The following is a 19493-nucleotide window of genomic DNA, read 5'->3' as shown; positions in this document are numbered from 1 at the left end:
CCGTGCTCTCAGTGCTTGGTGTGGGGCAGGGAACATGCTTGACAGGTTTCACCCTGCTCTCGGTGCTTGGTGCAGGGCAGGGAACATGCTTGGCAGGTTTCACCCTGCTCTCAGTGCTTGGTGTGGGGCAGGGAACATGCTTGACAGGTTTCACCCTGCTCTCAGTGTTTTTTGTGGGGCTGGGAAGATGCTTGACAAGTTTCACCCTGCTCTCAGTGTTTGTTGTGGGGCAAGGAACATGCTTGACAGGTTTCACCGTGCTCTCAGTGCTTGGTGTGGGGCAGGGAACATGCTTGACAGGTTTCACCCTGCTCTCAGTGCTTGGTGTGGGGCAGGGAACGTTCTTGACAGGTTTCACCCTGCTCTCAGTGCTTGGTGCAGGGCAGGGAACATGCTTGACAGGTTTCACCCTGCTCTCAGTGTTTTTTGTGGGGCTGGGAACATGCTTGACAGGTTTCACCCTGCTCTCAGTGTTTGTTGTCGGGCAAGGAACATGCTTGAAAGGTTTCACCGTGCTCTCAGTGCTTGGTGTGGGGCAGGGAACATGCTTGACAGGTTTCACCCTGCTCTCATTGCTTGGTGTGGGGCAGGGAACGTTCTTGACAGGCTTCACCCTGCTCTCAGTGCTTGGTGTAGGGCAGGGAACATGCTTGTGGAATAATGAAGTTCAGGAAGGGGCTCATGTTATGTACCCACTACGATAGGCACACGGAAGGCACCCATTGCAGTTTCTTATTAGGGAGCATCGCCATTCTAATGTATGGACCACACAGCTGCCTTAAAGGGGGAGCGGGGATTTTGAAATGGGCCACCACTGAGGCCCCACACATCTTCGGCCGTCCCTGTGGCCCTGCATTCACCCATCAGAAAGGGGAGGGGGACAAATAGAACACGTGTAAGCTACCTGCTGCTTTGCATGAACTCAGACAGCCTTTTGGGAACATTAGAGCCAAGACACATTTTTATATAGGACATATCTGTAACAGTGATTCAAGCATGCAACCATTCTGATGACATAATGCACACTGTCGTGCCTACGCAGTTCCTTCATGATAATACCTGAAGAGTAAAATGACTGCAGACCCTGAGGCGGATCTACTCGCTTGGACAGTTCTGCCCTAATTGACATTCAAGCCATCCATGATAAATGGGGTGGTTTTCTGGCTCCATGACCATTCAATTAATGGCTTCTGTATGGGGGGCAATGGCTAGTCCTACAGTTTAGCATGGAAGGGCAGGCTCACCCTGCCCTTCCATGCTAAACTGTCTCTCTTCTTAATTAGGTGCTTGCAGAGGACATGGAGCACTTCAGTGTTCATGCCTTTGCAAACCTCTGCTTCTCTAGGGTTGAGAGTTGAAGGGTCAGGCTTACTGCCATGGAATGCTCGACCATTTGGTGGAGGGGCTTGACCCTTATCTTGTAGAGGGTGGTTTCAAGCTTGATACCCATTGAATCCGTGTACCCCTGTTTGACGGGGTAATATCTAAAGGGTCTGAGGAGAGCCTTGGCTGGGAGCCCAGCCAATTACTAGCATCGTTCAGGGGTAAGATCGCCCTCAATGGGATCAGAGGAAATGCAGACTCTGTGATCATTCCGTCTTTCAGCTCTGTGCTCCGGAGAGGAGAGATCAGGGAACTCTCAGGGCAAGGAGATTCCACCCATTCCATGATAGAAACCCCAGTAATGGTAAAGGGGGGTCCCCCAGAGCTCCCTCAGTCCTCACTTAGCTGACAGTAATGGTTAGAAATCGTCCATGCCAAAAGAAGACCCTTAAGGACCCCAGTTAGAACAGTTGCCTCCTAGGTCCTAGTAGAAAGGGTCCAGGAATTGGCACGGGAGACTACGATGACGCTATGGGAGGAAGCCCTGCACCCCCAGTTCTAGAGAAGATTGCAAGTGCCTGAGGAGTAAACCGGAGATTCAGGGTGTGCCTCGGTGTGAGCTCAGTGCATGCCAGAGGTGCCAGCGCAGGAGGTTTGCCCTCGGTGCAAGAACTCTGACCATGACAGTTCATCTTTACAAGAAAATACTGAGAGTGGGTCGAGCCAGTTCCCAGTGACATTACCTGGGAGAGTGCTGGCTTGAGGGAGCCAGTACCCCGTGAACTGGCAGACGCTGCACTGATTCCGGATGCATCTCTAATAATTCTGCCTGACTTTAAGAAGGCAGGCCTTGGCAGGACACAAACTAAACCAGTATACAATTCCCCTAACTTGTAGTTAAGGAGGAGGAGTGTCTATCCACAAGGGAAGGAGGTGGCAACACTGTGCTGGGGCTAATCAGAGCCAAGTAACACTCGCAGGGAACCTGGGAGCCAATCAGAGCCCTTGTTGTTCGAAATGCCCTCTTTACCAACAGTATAAAAGCAAAAGGGTATCATATTTGGGGAATGGATGCAGTTACATCAGAAAATATTGGAGACAATACATGTTAAAAAATGTTATGGTCTACAACTCCCATCCCCCTATCCAAAATAGACAATGGAGGGGAGCTCATGTAAGTGATAGTCCAAAACACCTGGAGAGCCACAGATTGCAGACCCCAGCTGAGCACTGCCAGCAGGTGTGACTCGATGGAATATTTTAAACCAGTCCGCAGTGCGCGAGGCTGCCTTTTAAAGATTACAGCTACTGTGAAAGCAAACGAAGGCGCACCAGGACACCTGTAAATAAATCCGACAATCACCAGGGAAACGACGGAAATCGAATAGGTTAACGATCACCTGAAACATACAATTGTTGGGGAGGGCTATACACTGAAAGGAAGAATTACAGTTTTGTTTCGGTACACATTATTTGCCTCAGTCCATTTTAATATTTCGTAACTCATACATTTTTTTATATTCTGTAAAAGCAGAAGTCGGGCTGTTTAGTTGGTGCAATGAACGCGGCCGCATTCTGGGTGGGGCTGTGAAGTGAATTCCGGCCTGCTTGCATTCCTTTTCCCGCCACGTGGGCTCCACATAAGGTGTGGCATTTCTGCTGTAGTAGGCCTTGCGTCCACTCTTCTCCAGTCACTTCCCACGTAACTCCCAGCCAGTATAGCATTTCCCCAAAGATTACAGCAAATGTGTGTGTTGCAATTATGATTGACATATGTCGCGTTTGTCTTTTGGGAATGACTAAGCACGCCTGACTGCGCGTGCAGCCCACGGGGGAAAGCTGGCGAGCCAGTCAGGATCGCATTCCACATGTTTATCAAAGGTGAGCAGCTGCCAGTTTGAAATGATGGCCAGACCTCAGACGACCCTTAACCGGGACACCCAACAAGAACAGATACATTACATGTCGCTGGTCTCCTGCATTGCATTTTAAACACTCTCAAAGCGGAGTGTAGCGGAGTGCAAATGAGACGCGTAAAGTGCGGCGGAAGCCTCTTTGCACTTCTGTATTTGCCCTGCGCGTTGCAGAAAGTCGGCGGTTTCCACAAGAAGTCATTGGTTTTATGCCCTCATGCCAATCTCGTGTGTCTTTCCCCTTTGATGATCACTATCTCCCTGGCTGCTTCCTCCCGCTCCTGCAGCACCCATGAAACTCTGCACATGCACCTGCTGAGCAGAACCACGCACCTCTGCCTACAGGGCTCGCCCAGAGATCAGCCCCACTCCTCATACGGCCTCGCAAAACTCTTCTTACCCTCACGATTGCTCTTGGCTTTACCAAATCCCCTCACCGCACACATCTTATATCTTCTCCCCACTCACACCCTTGCAAACTATCTGTCCATTCATGCAATGCTCCCCCTAAAAAAAAAACTCTCTACATCCTTCACGTCTCGCCCCAATTAACACTGGAACATGTGACATCCCTTTATCACTCTCCCATCCCCTCCATCCTTATTTCCACCGAACATCACTCCCACCCTCTCCTGAATAGTCCACTTCTTTCCAACCTTTCCTACTAAACTCATGCTCATCCTTGGCTCTGCCAACTCTCCCTGCGCTCCAAATGACAAAAGAGCTTGCAATTGCCCCTTCTCTCACCTCTCTCTCTGCCTCTCTCTGTCTCTCTCTGTCTCACAAGGTATTTTCCCAGCCTTCAACTAAAAAGCCACAGTTATACCGATACTAAGCACAGCTCTTCTGACATTAACAATAACTCAATCTGCAGACCTATCTCTCTTCTACCCCATCACTCCTAAGCCTCAGGAGAGTTGTCTTCAACCGAATAGTCAACTACCACGAGGTACTCACATTGTTTGGCCCCCTCCAATTTGAACTTTGGCCCATAAGATCTACTTCCCTGAGAATGCTCTCACCCATGGCCCCAGCATTTTAGCTGATGCTCACCACTCTCGCTTCTTCTCCATCCTCATTTTACTTGTTATCTCTGCACCCTTCCATACTGTGATCATTCCTCCCTCCTTCAAATTATTTTCTTCCTTGGCTTCAAAGAAACTGTACTAGATTGGATGTCCGCCTTTCTCCCACCTGCTACTTGTACATCTTAGCTAACACAACCGCCCCTCCCCTGCCTTTGGGGTCTCCCATGTTTGGTCCTGGAACCTCTCCTCCAAAATACTGGGTTGATATTATTTCATGATTTTTCCTCTTGTCATTTATCTGGTCTACTTCTTCCATAGTATCGTGTCGTCTTGTAGGTGGACCCTAATTAGGGACTGCCTCTACCCCATGTAAGGTTCTGATCGAAATGACAACTTTGCTGCAAATATAAATTAAAATGTACAATTAGAATAATGTAACACTAGCCCCTCACAATTTGGCTATCGAATGTTACAGAATGATTAATTCATCTAAACAAATCATGGATTTGTTGGGCTCAGAAGTACTGGATTCCCATTTTTTTCAGCCTTGCTCGCGTTATTATATTATTGAAAGGGGTGCTTATTCTGTAGAAATATCACTATGAAACCTGACTCTGTTCTCTGTGAATGAAGCCCCAATTGGCGTCTTGTATTAGTAATAGTATTGGCATTATTATTAGAGTATTTATTGAGTGCGGACTGAGCTTTGGGACACAACTGAGAAGAGCTTTACAATCATAGTGGAAAGAATACGATTAGGGAGCATAGAAACAAGGGAGAGGGGATCTAACGTAGGGGTGGGGGGTGTGCAATGGTCATACATGGATCTACCAGTAACCAGGGGAGAAAACAGCGGGGATCAGATCAACCAGTCTCAGGTAAGGCAGGGAGTGGAAAGTAAATGGACCTAGGTATTAGGGAGGAGCCATTCCTTGTAGAGGAGAGTCTTGAGTTCCTCCCTGAACTGTAAAGCTGGCTTCATACAGTACTCTTGAAACTTTCTGCATCTTTAAAACAATTTCGACATCCTTTTTCAACAGTGTCAGGTCTATATTTACCAATCTCTAGTTTTAATGTTGACCTTAAAAAACAAACCAGGAGATTACTATTGATTTTGTCTGAAAAGCAAGTGGAGAGGAGACAAATTCCTGTAACTTTGTTCAATGGCGTTTACCTCATAAAGGGCTTGCTGATTGTCGCCTTTAAGCTGCTGTTTCTGTTGTCGCATCCTCATCTGAAATTGAGAAATGAAAGAGTCGTCAAGGCCTGTGCATTTGAGGAAATGGAACTGTGCACTGTTTGTGCAAAATGCAGATACCCTAAATAGAGATACACGTTATGGTTTCATAAACAAACAAGTATTGGCAAAGCTAATAGTTTGGGTTGCTGTAGGCGAAAACCTTTTCCGCGGCCATGCACAAACACACAGTACGGCACATAAGGGTTATGTTGAGCGGAAAGTAGGGAGAGAATGGATAGTGGTAGATGAAAATGTGAATGAAAAGACATTTGCCTTAGTAATGTGTCATTATCCCCCTGTTTGGCATCTGTTTGACATTGCGATTTGCTCAAAGATGAACATTCTGTGTGCTTTAGCTGGAATTGGTTGGCACTGCAAGCAATTTAATGGAAAGAGTCCCAGATGTCGGAGGTTTGGTGACTAGTGTTTGTTTTGCTCTGAATTTCTTGCTTGGGAATTGCGATAGTTTTTTGTTAAGTACTTTAAGAATTGTTATTGCTTGCAATGATATACACTTTATTACTATTCTGTGGCCAACGTTTATTGGTTCATCTCAGACCACACTTCGCACACCACAGCCAAAACCTACTACCTTTTCTAGTGCTTGTGTTTATTTGTACCATGGAATTCATAATCGGTTCTCTAGCGTAACACACAAAAAACTCAGTAGCTCAAATGCCAGGTCATCAACATTACACAATAAGATTGCATTGACACTGTGAAGCACATATTCATGACGCTTATGTCCACAATGTATGCGAGAATGGCTTTGTAAGAAACTTGCGATGGAGCCTGTGCCCAAATATATGACAGTAGTGCAATGGTAAAGCACTTACCTGTTGGTGCCTACAGTGTATGCCAGCACTAACACTGGAAAGGACATGCTCATGATGTCTCAGTTCAAATATATATCAGCTTGGCCCTGCAAAATGCTCTCTACATTCTTCCTGTGCACAAATATATGCCAGTATTGTAATTGTGAAACACTTTCTTGATGGTGCCTGCAGTATAGGCCAGCACTGCTGCTGTAAAGGCAAGGCATACATTTGTTTTAAAAAATTGATTAACAGAGTTTGCTAATTGAAATGTTCTTGATTAGCAAACAAACCTATTTGATTAGCAATGTTGTACTAATATTTTTAATGTCACCAGACGTTATTTGTACCCAAGACATAAAATAAGCAATAATACTGCAGTTTAGTAGGACATTAGTGAGATGAGTCAGGCCTAGCAAATGTTTGGAAATTCCTCTAGACCTGTAGGTCAAGTAACTTAGTTTACCTACTCGACCTAAGAGAAATGCACTTGACGCTTGTCAACATATGATAAATGTAAATGTACTTCCTGTAAAATAGTGCATGTCCCCGCAAACACACTTTGCCACACTGCGGCCACCCAGAGGACAGCCATGCACAGTGAAACTTGTATTTTACATTTACTGCAAAGTAAATTTTATATGTTTCAAAAATCCCCTTCAAATGGTACTCGCCCTTCATAAAATTATTCAAGATTGCGAGTAGGCGAAAACACTTTGCTAGCACTGGATGAGTGTCTGTAAAATGTAAAAGGTCAGCTGCATTAATGGACACGCATATGATGAAAAGGCTCTGAAAACAGTTTGCCCAGCTCTCTCCCGCAGGTGCTAATATATAATGCAATCATAATCCGAGCAAATCTATCTAAAGGTATGGTATAGCACTTGATCTGTAGATGTACAGTTAGGATTGAACTATTGATCACTACTTTGCGCAAACATCTTGTTAGCTTTGTGTATTGTTTGTTTTATTATTTATAATGCGCGCCAGACCCAGGGGTATCAGGGCGTTGCAGTTACAAGACAGTGCAAAGCTTAGTTACAGTGAGTCGAAGTGTGAAACATTAATTACAGAGCAGGATAAACTGCTATTTACGGGGCGTGGCTTGGCGCCATGGTGAACAGTCGGGTCTGGTGAGAGCTCCCGGCCGCGACCGTGTGTTTACCGATTATGCCCCAGTAAACAAAGGTTTTTACGCAAGATATCAGCTCATTGCAGAGCCGTAAGGCTGGGGCTGCCCATGCCTCGTCCTCGCCGCACTGAACCTGAGGGGGACCGAGTTTGAGCAGCAATTTCCCCGGCGCAAGAGGAGCAACCCAAGATGGCGGTCGGCAGTACGGATAACCCGCCCGCCCCTCCAGCGTCCAAGCTGTGCGGGAACACTGGAAGTCAACGCAGCGCCGATCCCGATTGGATTCCCTGAGGCGGCAGGCTCCAGAGCCCTTCTGCATCCCTGACTCGGGACGCTCCTGGTGCAGCATCCGATCTCGAAGGGAATGGGCCCCTCTCCTAGATGGAGGCCTGGGAATCCCCCTGTCATGGGACGGCTGCGCTGAAGCACCGAGACTGAAAGCCAGCAGCGGCAGTGCGAGTGCGCTTCCCCTCGAGCTCAAGCCCTCCTTACTGCAACCTGTGGGAGCACCAGCAACGGCCACCGTGTCCGCATCCCAGGCAACAGCAGTGCCCGCCCCGAAACTAGCGGGCACTGCCTCTTGACAAGGCCCGCCGATTCCGCCGGCTACCTGCAGCGGCCCGGCAAGGGAGGGGTAAAATTTAAATTAAAAAGAAAACCTGCCCCGGACTCATAGACCTTCCCTCCCTCCGCTGCCTGTGGGAAAGCAGCGGGACCGTCAGAAGGCGCACAGCAATCTCCACAGTTCCCCCGACAGAACCCATAGACCCACCCCCTCCCCGCTCGGGCGCGAGGGGGCCAGTGGCAGCGGCGAGGCGGGCCCCGCCACGAGGGAGTGCGGCGTGGGGCTCTCCCCTCCCCCTTCCCCGGCCTCACCAGTTTTCAAACCCCTGCAGCTACGGAGGCGTTGAGTAGCATACCGGCTGGGGCTGGGGGTGTGAGGCCCCGCTCCACAACAACCCACCACCAGCGACACCTGAAAGGCCGGGAGGAAGGTAGGGCGGCACCTGCCGCAGCTTATAAGTGCTCCCTGCGCCTGTAGCTCGCCTTCCCCGTTACGGTTCCCTGGCGTGTGGCGAGGTGACCACCCAGACAAGGACTCCTCCGGGTGGACAATTCAGATACCAACGGGAGGGGTGAGCCCGGATCCCTCCTTCAGCACTGAGCCCCGGCACCTCGGGGGTGGTTCCCCTAGAGGCAATGCTCGGCCTCTGGGAGAGGGGACCCTCCCGCGGGTGGCCTGTGGCCCTTTTGTCCCCCACCTCTACCAATGCCACCACAGTCACCACCGGAACCCCAAGACACTGGGAGAACACAGCAGGCGGCTACTCGGCCCACGCCATTGCAAAGACTCCCCACAGATCCGCCCAGTCAGGGAAACGTGGGCAGTAAGAGGTCCCCAGGCGTGGCACAACAACCCATTCTGGGTGGGGGGTGGACAAGCTCCCGCTCAAGCCTCTAGCATAATGTCCCGTCACCCGAAATCTGCCAAACAAACCGACATTGCGACCCTGTTATCTAAAAACATGGGAGAAAAAAATAAGAAAGGGGAGCGCAGCGACACCTCAGGCCCCTCCTCCCCCGGATTCCAACACTGAATTGCCAACCCAAGCAGTGACCAAAGCTGACCTCCAAGAGCTCCTCTCGGCCATAACCAAGGAGTACCAAAAAGGGACAGAAGAGCTAAAGGGCAAAATCTCCTCCCTGGACAAGAGGGAGGGGGAAGTCGAAACCAGAACAGATGAAATTGAAAGCACCCTGTGCGAGCAGAATTTCGAGATTGGGGAAGGGGCCGACAGACTCTGTGCGCTGGAGGCCAGGTGTGAAGCCCTCGAGAACAAACAAGAAGAAGCTGAAAACAGGTCCAGGCGCAACAATATCCGCCTGAGAGGAATTCCCTGTTCCGTCTCTGACGAGGAACTCACCTCCTATGTTAACGACCTGTTTCGCTTCATTCTAACGCTCCCGGACGGAGCCCCCCTGGAACTGGAAAGGGTCCACAGGGTTAGAGCCAGACAAAATGCAAAGGTTACGCCGGATGTTCTAGCAAGAATTCACTTCTACAAAGTCAAGTATGAAATTATGCAAGAAGCTAGAAGTTCGGCCCATATTAGCTTCCGGGACGCCAAAATTTCCCTGTATCAGGATCTGGCGGCATCCACCCTCGCCAAAAGAATAGCCCTCACACCGTTCACCGAATGGTTGCTTGAGAGGAAAACAACCTACCGTTGGGGCTTCCCCACTTCTCTAATCTTCAATTGGGAGGGCAAGTCCTGGACTATCTCTTCCCCCAGGCACACCGAGCGATTCATGAACCCCGGGAGTGGGGAGGGGCCACTCCCCGAAGGCGAGGGGGCCCCGCAGAGATCCCTTGGGGACCCCACCAAAGCCTGGACCAAGATGCCGGGGCGCCGCAGGCCCCGAGGCCCTCCGGGCAGGCCAAAATAAGATAACAACTGTTGAAGGACTGGCCCGCCCCCTTGGGTCCTCCGTAGTGGGGGGGACCTGCGCCCCTGGCTCCTTCCTGGCCTGATAGCTCACCGTCCATGTGGGGGCACCATGGAGTCTCAAATGGTTCCTGTCAAATGGACTCTCTAACCTCAACCTGAATGTTTACTGGCCAACAGAAGAGGCAATGTTTGCCTCCAAGAAGAGTTAGCGCACTGGTCCGGCCGGATGCCCCGTTGGTCGAAGGCAGGTCCGGAAACCTTGTTGTTGTTTGGGGGTGGTTGGAGGGGGGATGAAAAGGAGCGGAGAACCTCACAATTAGGGGAGAACAGATTAACTCTGCACTGGGAGACAAGGAACAAGAAATCTTCAAGGCCGATCCAACCTACTTAGATCTTAAAGGATGGGTTCAATAGACAAAACCCTTACTATTACGACCTGGAATGTGCAGTGGCTTAACGCACCAAGAAAGCGGAAGTCAGTGGAGCACAAACTGTACCAATTAGCCGTGGACATTGTCTTCATGCAGGTAACACACCTGATCGCGGAAGACGAAAAGCGTCTACGTTTTCGGCCCTACCCGAAATGCTACTTCGCTTCTGATACACAGAAAAAGAGAGGAGTCGCTATATTGCTAGGTCAAGACCTCCCACTAATGCAGATCACTACCAAAAAAGATCCAGAGGGCAGATTCCTACTCCTGAGGGGCCTTCTTGTCGAACTACCGATCACTCTGGTGGCCATTTACGCACCAAACAATGAGCAAGACCAATTCCTCCATAATCTCCTCCCGACCATCACGGCCTTCTCGGTAGGCCACTTGCTAATCGGCGGAGACTTCAACACCCCCCCAAATCCGATGGTGGATAAGTCGCTCCCCGCCTCGAGGGAAGACTTTGGCAAATCCCTGGCCCTGGCTGAATTCCTGCGGGAAACCGAGACGATCGACATTTGGAGACTACGCAACCAGGGAGAAAGGGACTATACCTTCTTCTCACATGTACACAGAGGCTACTCGCGTATCGACCTCTTGTTAACCGCCAACAATTGGGCCCCCTGCGTGAACAACATCCACATCGGACCTATAGCAATCTCGGATCATGCACCAGTCACGATGACACTGCTTCTCCATGGAGCTCCGGAACCCAGCCAGAGGCAATGGAAGCTGCAAGATTATATCCTTACTGACTTAGTAGCCAGCTCTGACATCACAGAGGCGATTCAGAATTACTTCACGGAGAACACAACCCCAGACTCCTCAATGGCAACAATATGGGACGCCATGAAACCAGTGATCCGGGGGGTGGCGATGGACTCAACAGCTAAACTTAAGCGCCAAAACCTGCTGAAGCAACAAAAGCTTGAGGAAAGACTCACAGAACTAGAAAATAAGCTCGAACACTGCTACACGAAAACGGCGCACCGTGAACTGAAAAGAGCTAAAAGAGAGTTGGAGATCCACCTAGCAGACCGGGCCGCCAAAGCACTAATCAGTACTACTACCTTAACAGCAACAAAGCGAACCGCCTCCTAGCACACAAACTGAAAAAGCTCCAAACCAGGAACCACATCCAAGTCCTGGCGGGCAAAAGTGGGTCCCTGCACCATCTGGACTCCGAAAAAACTGAGATAATGGTACAGCACCACAAGGAAATCATGTCAGGACCCCCAACGTTAAACCCAGCTATCACCCAATTTTTGGCCCCGATCCCAAAAATAAAGTCAAACCGTCACTATCCGACTTGGAGGCTCCCATCTCAGCGGAGGAAGTCAGCGAAACAATCCTAAAAAACTCAACGCCCGGGCCAGACGGGTTCTCCTCAAAATTTTACAAAAAGTTTGCTCACCTGCTAGCACCACAACTGGCAAACCTGTTCAATTCATTCCTCTCCACTGGCTCCAAGACCGCATCCATGAATGAGTTGATAACAGTACTGATCCCAAAACCAGGGAAAGACCGAACGCAATGCGCATCATACAGGCCCATTACACTCTTAAACATTGATGCAAAAATATTTGCCAAAATCCTGGCAAATCGGCTAGCCCCCTCCCTCCCGGAGATCATCCACCCAGACCAAGCAGGTTTCATTCCGGGACGGGCACCCAAGACAACATCTGCAGAACTATCATCATTGATTCAGCGAACAGGTTGGGCTCAAGGCTTGCAGTCCTCTCCTTAGATGCACCTAAGGCTTTTGATATGCTCGATTGGGGCTATGTGGAGGAAACCCTTAAGCTTTTTGGCTTTGGCCCAAATTTCGTAAAATGGATCCTGGCCATCTACCAAAGCCCCTCTACAAAACTATGCCTCAACGGGGCCAAATCCAGTAAGATAAACATAACCAGAGGCACGAGGCAAGGCTGCCCACTCTCCCCACTTATTTTTGCCCTATCAATGGAGCCATTTGCGGACAGGATCCGCCGAAATCCATCAATTCATGGCCTCACATTCAAAAAAGAATCCTACAAAATCGCCCTATACGCGGACGATGTGCTCCTTCCACTCACCCGGCCAGCAGAATCTATAAGAGCACTATGGCAAACGCTTGAAGAATTCCGTGCAGCCTCAGGCTTCACAATAAATATCTCCAAATCAGCAGCACTGGCCATCAATATCCCAAGAAAGTCCCAAGCCAAACTCGAAGCAGAGTTCCGGATCCCCTGGGCAAAAAATGACATCAGCTATCTGGGAGTTCAGATACCCAACAAAACTGATAAACTGTATAAGACTAACTTCCCGGCACTCTTCAGGGACCTGAAAAACAACATCAACCGATTGAAAAAACAAGAAATCTCCTGGTTCGGCCGGATTACGGCGATAAAAATGTACCTAACCCCACGGCTGCTGTACTACGCTCAAGCACTCCCGGTGTCGATTCAGGAGAAAGCCCTAAGAAAGCTGCAAAGAGAGATCTTGAACCTGGTCTGGGAAGGAAAGAAGTCCCGCATCCCGAAACGCATCATACTCTGAAGCACCTCCCTGGGTGGCCTTCGTGTCCTAGATGTTGCAAGGTATTGTCTCGCAGCCCAGCTAGCCCCAGCCTTCGCCTGGAAGCTTAGTGCCAACCGTCCCCGGCGGTTACAATTGGAGGAAGATTGGAGCAAGAACCCACTTGAATCTCTGCCCCACTCCAAAGTGCCCAAAAGAACCCAGGACCCGGGTCCCCTACCTGCAACAAGAAACACGGTCTCCAGCTGGAAAATGGCGGCCCGCCGGTGGAATTGCAGAGGCACAATGGGTCCCCTCACGCCAATCTGGGACAACCCCGACTTTTCCCCCGGAGTCTCACCAAACCAGTTCAGGGAGTGGAGGGCCGGGGGTTTGGAAACCATATCAGATTTCTTCGAAAACGGCCTCCCCTTAAACTTCGAGGAGTGTAAAGCGAAATTCAAGATCCCGGAAACTGAAAGGTTTCGCTGTACGCAATTGAGACACTGGCTGTTAAACCCACAGATCACAAAACAGGTCAGTAGAGAGCTAACAGCGTTAGAACTTACCCTCTCAGCAAACCCTCAGAGAGGGAAAAACTCTGGACTGTACAAGATCCTGGACAGAACAGAAAGAACCATATATGCGGAAATGGGAAGAAGACATCGGAAGACAGATTGACCCAGAGGAATGGCACCACATCTGGTCCCGTGCCCAGAAAAGCTCAAAATGCGTAATGAACCAAGAAAGTGCGTTTAAAGTTTGCTATAGATGGTATATGACGCTGGTAATCCTAAACAAATGTAACTCAGCGATCTCTGCTCAATGCTGGAGGGGGTGCGAGGACCGAGGAACCCTGTTCCACCTCTCCTGGTCTTGCCCGAAAGCCTCCCTATTGTGGAAGAATATCTTGGAACAAATTAAAGGAATCACTGGACTCACCATCCCCTGGGACCCAGATATCACGCTGCTGGGGGCGACGGGAGACGGACAATTCCCCTAACAGCTCTGCTCCCATCTCCTAACAGCCGCCAAAATTACCATCCCCAGACTCTGGAAAAACTCGGAGGGTCCGTCCACGCAGATGTGGTGATCCAAATGCTGGGACATTGTTGCAGCCGAAAATGTTACAGCCATCAGACTAGGCAATAAACCCAAATTCGATCGCATATGGGCCCCCTTTTTTGACTATGTGCAACAATTCCCCGGAGTGGCGAGGCAGCCCCATCCCTACGCTGGTTGGAAACTCAAAACTGAAAAGAACGAAGCAGGAACCAAGTCGGAAAAGTGACGGGGCTTCTTTTTACTCCTGCGCCGTTAGGAACTACCAGGTCAAGCTCCCCAACCTCGAAGGGCCTGTGTCGAGGTCTACATCCTAAAACCAGTCAAAGAGATGCACTGAACCCTTGAAATATTCCCTTGTTGAAAACAGTCTTCTACCTCTGATGTGTGCACAGCTCCTTGTCCCCCCATCCCTCTTCCGCCCTCTTCAGTTATGATTTAAAAGTTTTATTTTTGAAGTGAACGCATGTCTCGCTAAGTTTTAGCCATACAAAGAGGCGTTATCTTCCATTAAATGTTTTAACAAGTTTGCAAAGTATGTAACTCTCAAAGAATCTGTATGACTTGTTTTACCAAAACAATAAAAACAATGTTGGGAAAAAAACTTCTCTTTTACAGAAGTTACAGTCATTATGTACAATGTTATTGTTATCCCCATAGGTAACATATATTAAGTCATGAAGTAAAATACATTTCTTACAGTGGCAGAATTTGCAGATATTTACTATATAGCGAATGTTATATACAATGAACACCAGGTGAGAGGAAAGAAAGACTAGGTAGAGTAGATGGCATCTTAGGTGGAGAACTGGACACACTAGGTGGAATATTGTAGTTTGCGGGCATCTCACTTTTAGGGTAGCTGGTTGTTAGGCAAGAATTGATGTAGTAACCCTGTGGGAGACTGCGCCACCCTTGTCCTCTTGGTATTAGGTAACCCACCTATTGGTATAGGTCTGTTCTACACAAGTTAGTAGTGTGACTGAGCAGCCAGCTGTAGAGCTGTAGCATTGAAATTCACCAATACATGTATCCAAATAACACTTACACTCAAGGTTTTCTAGTAAAATAATTATTTAATAGTCAGTTTTAAACAAGCATCCTTTAGAAAGGGCAATGTGCAACAATAAAAAAACACACTTCAAAATATTTTCTCAGAATTAAGGCAAAGCAAGTAGATACTCTTTAGAGATGCTTCATACACACTTCCTACATCCTGAGGTGACGCCACTAACTAGGACAGTACTGGCATTTATATCTCACTTTTGCACTTTGTAAATTTTGAGGTTGGTAGAAAGTAAAAGGTAAAGGAAGGAAACAAGGTTAAACAAATTCTCTGAGCATGTGAGCACTTTAAATCTTCAAATGAAGTCTAGATAAAAAGCTTTCCCAGCAATTTTAGTTAAAAAGCAATGTATCACTTATTAGGGACAGTAAGAATCAGTCAATGGAATAGAAGAGTCAGCAAGGAGCCAGGACAGCCATAGTCAATTGGAGCAAAGTCCATGGAGCTGAGGCACTTCTTAGATAGTAAAAGTCTTGCACAAAGTTAGAGAGTTTGTTGAAGAAAAATCACTGTTGGGCCACAAGCTGTTACACTAGTGAAAGTTAGAGCTACAATCAACTCTAGAAAAGCAGCTACTGCAAGTCTCAACTGAGAAAAGTAAGCTACAGACGATGAGGTAAGTACCCCAAAGTCAGAACAGTAATGTTGGTCAGAAGAAGAGGATCCAGCTGGCTTCTGTCTTGTTGCAGTGATGCAGATCCTGTGTTCCTGGGCCTCAGTCGAAGAGGGAGGACGTCTGGAGGACTCCTGCACAGCAATTCAAAGGTCGGCGGCAGCTAAGGGCGTTCTTCGGATCAATGGCACTTCGTGGTTTCAGCGCTCGGAGAACAGCACCACCGCAGATCTTGGACACTTGTTGGGCTTCCTTCATTCCTTGAGTCCACCACTCCGGTGAGGTGACTCGAGCTTGGGTCGTACTGCTTCAGGTGGGTCCTCAGGAGACTCCTGGAGCTTTTGGATGGCTTACAGATGTTGCATTTGGCTATGGATTTCTCGACCCGTGGCACTCAGTTCCAGCAGCAGCAAAGAAGTGCAGCCATTTGTGGAAGGTCTTCCAGCAAAGTTAATCTCAGGGTTAGTTCGTCCCACTAACCCAAGGGAAGAAGTTGTCCTCTCTGGATCTTCTCTTGTCAATCAGAAAAAGAGTTTCAGCACAGCCGCAGGGCTTCACCAGGCAATTCAAAGGTCCAGGAGGATGCTGCAAGGTTCGTTCACGGTTTCTTCATTGGGGTCTTCTTCCCAGTGGGCGACTCTGTCTTCAGTCCAAGAAGCCTTGCCTAAGCAGGTTTGTCTCATTCATGCACAGCCTAGCTGTCACTTCCACAGCAGGGTGGCTGTACTGCAAGGACAGCCAGCCAGCCAATCAGGACTGGGTGCATTCAGGTAACCAAGGAGACAAAGGACAAGGGAGTTTCGTGCACCTCCCTCACTTCCTGTCCTTCCAGACACACTGGAGCCAGAGGCGGGATTCAGTACTGAAGCCCACCAAAGACAAAATTAACTCAAGAAAGACCTCACAAACAAGAAATGGTGAAAAAAGAAGACTGGGGCCATTTTGACACAATGGTCACCAGTGGGTGCTATATTGCAGAGGAAGATTCTGCCGTGGTTGAAAAGATTAATGGTAGGAAAATTAAACCACTGCCACCACCAGCCATTTAAAGTATTGAGGGTAAAATAAGAAATGTTACATGAGTAAGTAGGAAAAGGGGCTACTAAGTAACCCCCAGCACTCCACATAAGATGGGGTGTGCTGGACCTACAAAGAGAAAAGGTAAGTAAAGTCAATTTCACTTTACTATTCTTGGGAACTGTAGTTTGAGAAATCTCAAGGATTTCTCTGTGACACTGCACTGAAGGTGCTGTGTGTCACCATACAAAAAGTAGATGCCTATGGAGTTTGTCAGACTCCAAAAACAAAGAAAACATAATACAAATCAGATCAAAATACACGAGAGAGTGAGAAAATGGGTACTCTCTCTCCAGGGTTAAAATTAAAAAGTCCTAAAGTCCAGCAATAGAGTTGGGAGTCTCTAAGGTTGAAGGGTATTAGCAAAGAAATTAAAATTCTCCCTGACACTGGTATAAAGCAGCAGGGTGAGAGGAGAGAATGTTAAGGAGTTTGGGATCAGGTCATGGGTTGAACACCAGTTGCACAGGTGTATGCAACCAGCAGGTCAAAGAACCAGGTTTGCCATCAAAAATAATTGGCTGTGTGATCATGTACATTTTCAAAAGCGTTTGCTCTGCAATATGATGCAGCTTGTCCAACAAAATGATATATAGTTAACACTATGAAATTTAGATACACTAAACAAAACTTTACTGTAAAGCATGGAAACAATAGTGATTGGCTTTAAAAGACATAAAGTTAACACATACTCATTTTTGCCAGACAGGACATAGTTAGCTTAATAACAGCATCATCCTGATTACTTTTGGTTTCCAATTATTTGAAAAATAAACATAAAGGCTTGACTAGCACTCCCACACAGGAGTTTGGCACTTAAGAGTGGAAGAGATGATTACTGCTGCACTTGCTCTCTATTAGCCCCTTTGAACTTGTAGTGTACAGCGCAAATACGGCATAGTGAGTCCTGAGGGCAAGATGAACGCAGAGCGAGCTGTGCTTTCATTGAACAGGATAACAGGTTAACTTAAATAGCTAGCTTTGCTACACATGTGTCAATTTAATTAGCCCACCTACAGAATTGCCTAACAAATTGCTATGCGACATGCTCTATTTATGCTTTGAAAGGATATGCTCACAATGCCTCGATTCACTATACATTCAACCTTACCCTGAAAAATACTTTTTAAGGCCAATTCACAAATATACCAATATTGCCACTGCAAACATTGTTCATAATGGTGCCGACTATATATGCTAGCATGGAGTCTGTCAAGGACATGTTCATGATGCTTTGGCTCACAATATATGGATGCATGGTCCTCTAAAGAAGTTTTTAATGCTCCAGTGCCCAAATATCCCATTATTGCCATGGCAAAACAGCACTTTCATGAGTGGACCCACAATATATTCCAGAGGTTGCCTGCAAAGAACATGTTTTTCATGGCCCTCTGAAACCCTTTTTAGTGCTGCCTGTCCCCAAATATAACAGTGTTGCCTTTGCAAAACACTGTCAGCATGTGCAAAGTCGATAATATGTGCCAACAAGCCACTGATTCGGCGGTGATGCTCTCGCCATGGCTCCCAGCCTCTCCCCCCACCACACACAATTGTGAGGCCTGATCCACGCTATAAATAAACTGCCCTGCAATGGTCCCTACTTTGCAAATTTGATGTACACTTTCTCTACAAGGCTGTTCCATGTACACATGGCTAGATGCAGATCTACTTTCTACCTTATGGATCTCTTGCAAGTCTATGGGCCTCATTACGAGTCAGGCGTTAAGGGTTAACGGCGCCGTAAACTGCGCCGACCCTTAACGCCTGATCACAAGGACCCTTAGCGCCATGGTGATTTTAACGCCTGCTTTTTGCAGGCGTTAAAATCCATGGCGCTAAGGGACCATGGTGCTAATTACGCCACCGTAATTTACGGTGGCGTAATTAGCGCCTTCCCCACTCCCATTATGCCCTATAGGGCAAAAATGGGAATGGGGAAGGGTAAAATGGGAAATGGGGATTTACCGCCCCACTCACCTTGGAATGGGGCGGTAAATCCGCCATCCACCATGGTGTAAACTTAGTTTACACCATGGTGGTAAGGGTACGACCCAGGCGGTAACTTACCGCCTGGGTCGTAATGAGGCCCTATGCAAGTGAAGTTCGACCTTGAGAGATGCGATGTTTTCAGATGCCTTTTCTTGTCCTCTTTCCAAGCTTTTATCAAATTTTCTTTTTCTAGCCTGGCTCTTTTGAAGACTTTTCTTGATTGGCTGTTTGTGGCTTAATTCCTTATTGAAGATAACTCAATGGGCCTCATTACACGGTAGGCGGTGGACCAAGGTGCTATTAGCCGCCTTGGTGGAAAGGGGAATTACCGCCCTATTCCAAGGTTGGCGGGGCGGTAATTCCCCCTTCCACCATTGCCCTTCCCCATTCCCATTTTTGCCCCATAGGGCATAATGGGAATGGGGAAGGTGCTAATTTCGGTACCGCAAATTTGCGGTGCCGTAATTAGCACCAACGTCCCTTAGCGGGTTTCTTTTTAATGCCTGCTAAAAGCAGGCGTTAAAGTACCAACCCGCTAAGGGACCTCGTAGTAAGGCAGTAAGGGTTATCGGTCACCGGTACCATTACCGGTGACCGTTAACCCTTACCGCCTACCGTGTAATGAGGCCCAATGTCTGCTAGTGAAGCCTCCACAGTACTAGAGCCAATGTAAGCACCTCTCAAGTGCATTATGCTACCACGCACCATCTAACTACATCTAGTACCACCCTTCGTCGGTTCTAGATATTGCCATCACACTCTGCTATAATCTGAGCTGTATTCTCCTGTGTCCTACAGTCTTGCTTACACGTAACCTATCAGATTTGAGAAACACGCATTCCCACTTCGACAACCGTA

At 48.1% G+C, this 19493-nt stretch overlaps 1 protein-coding gene across 1 annotated transcript in view; it reads right to left on the bottom strand.

Moving 5' to 3' along the window:
- Positions 1-19493, bottom strand: part of FCER1G (Fc epsilon receptor Ig) — a 527609-nt gene that overhangs the window by 246220 nt on the left and 261896 nt on the right. Inside the window, exon 3 of the mRNA XM_069607181.1 lies at positions 5439-5498. Coding sequence (XP_069463282.1) covers positions 5439-5498 — 60 coding nt within the window. The remainder of the gene's footprint in view (positions 1-5438; positions 5499-19493) is intronic.

Source organism: Ambystoma mexicanum, chromosome 1p, assembly GCF_040938575.1.
Source record: "Ambystoma mexicanum isolate Mex_15411 chromosome 1p, UKY_AmexF1_1, whole genome shotgun sequence".
Classification (NCBI taxonomy): Eukaryota; Metazoa; Chordata; class Amphibia; order Caudata; family Ambystomatidae; genus Ambystoma; species Ambystoma mexicanum.
Note: the sequence above shows the minus strand (reverse complement) of the source record. Positions and strands in the feature narration are given on the sequence as shown.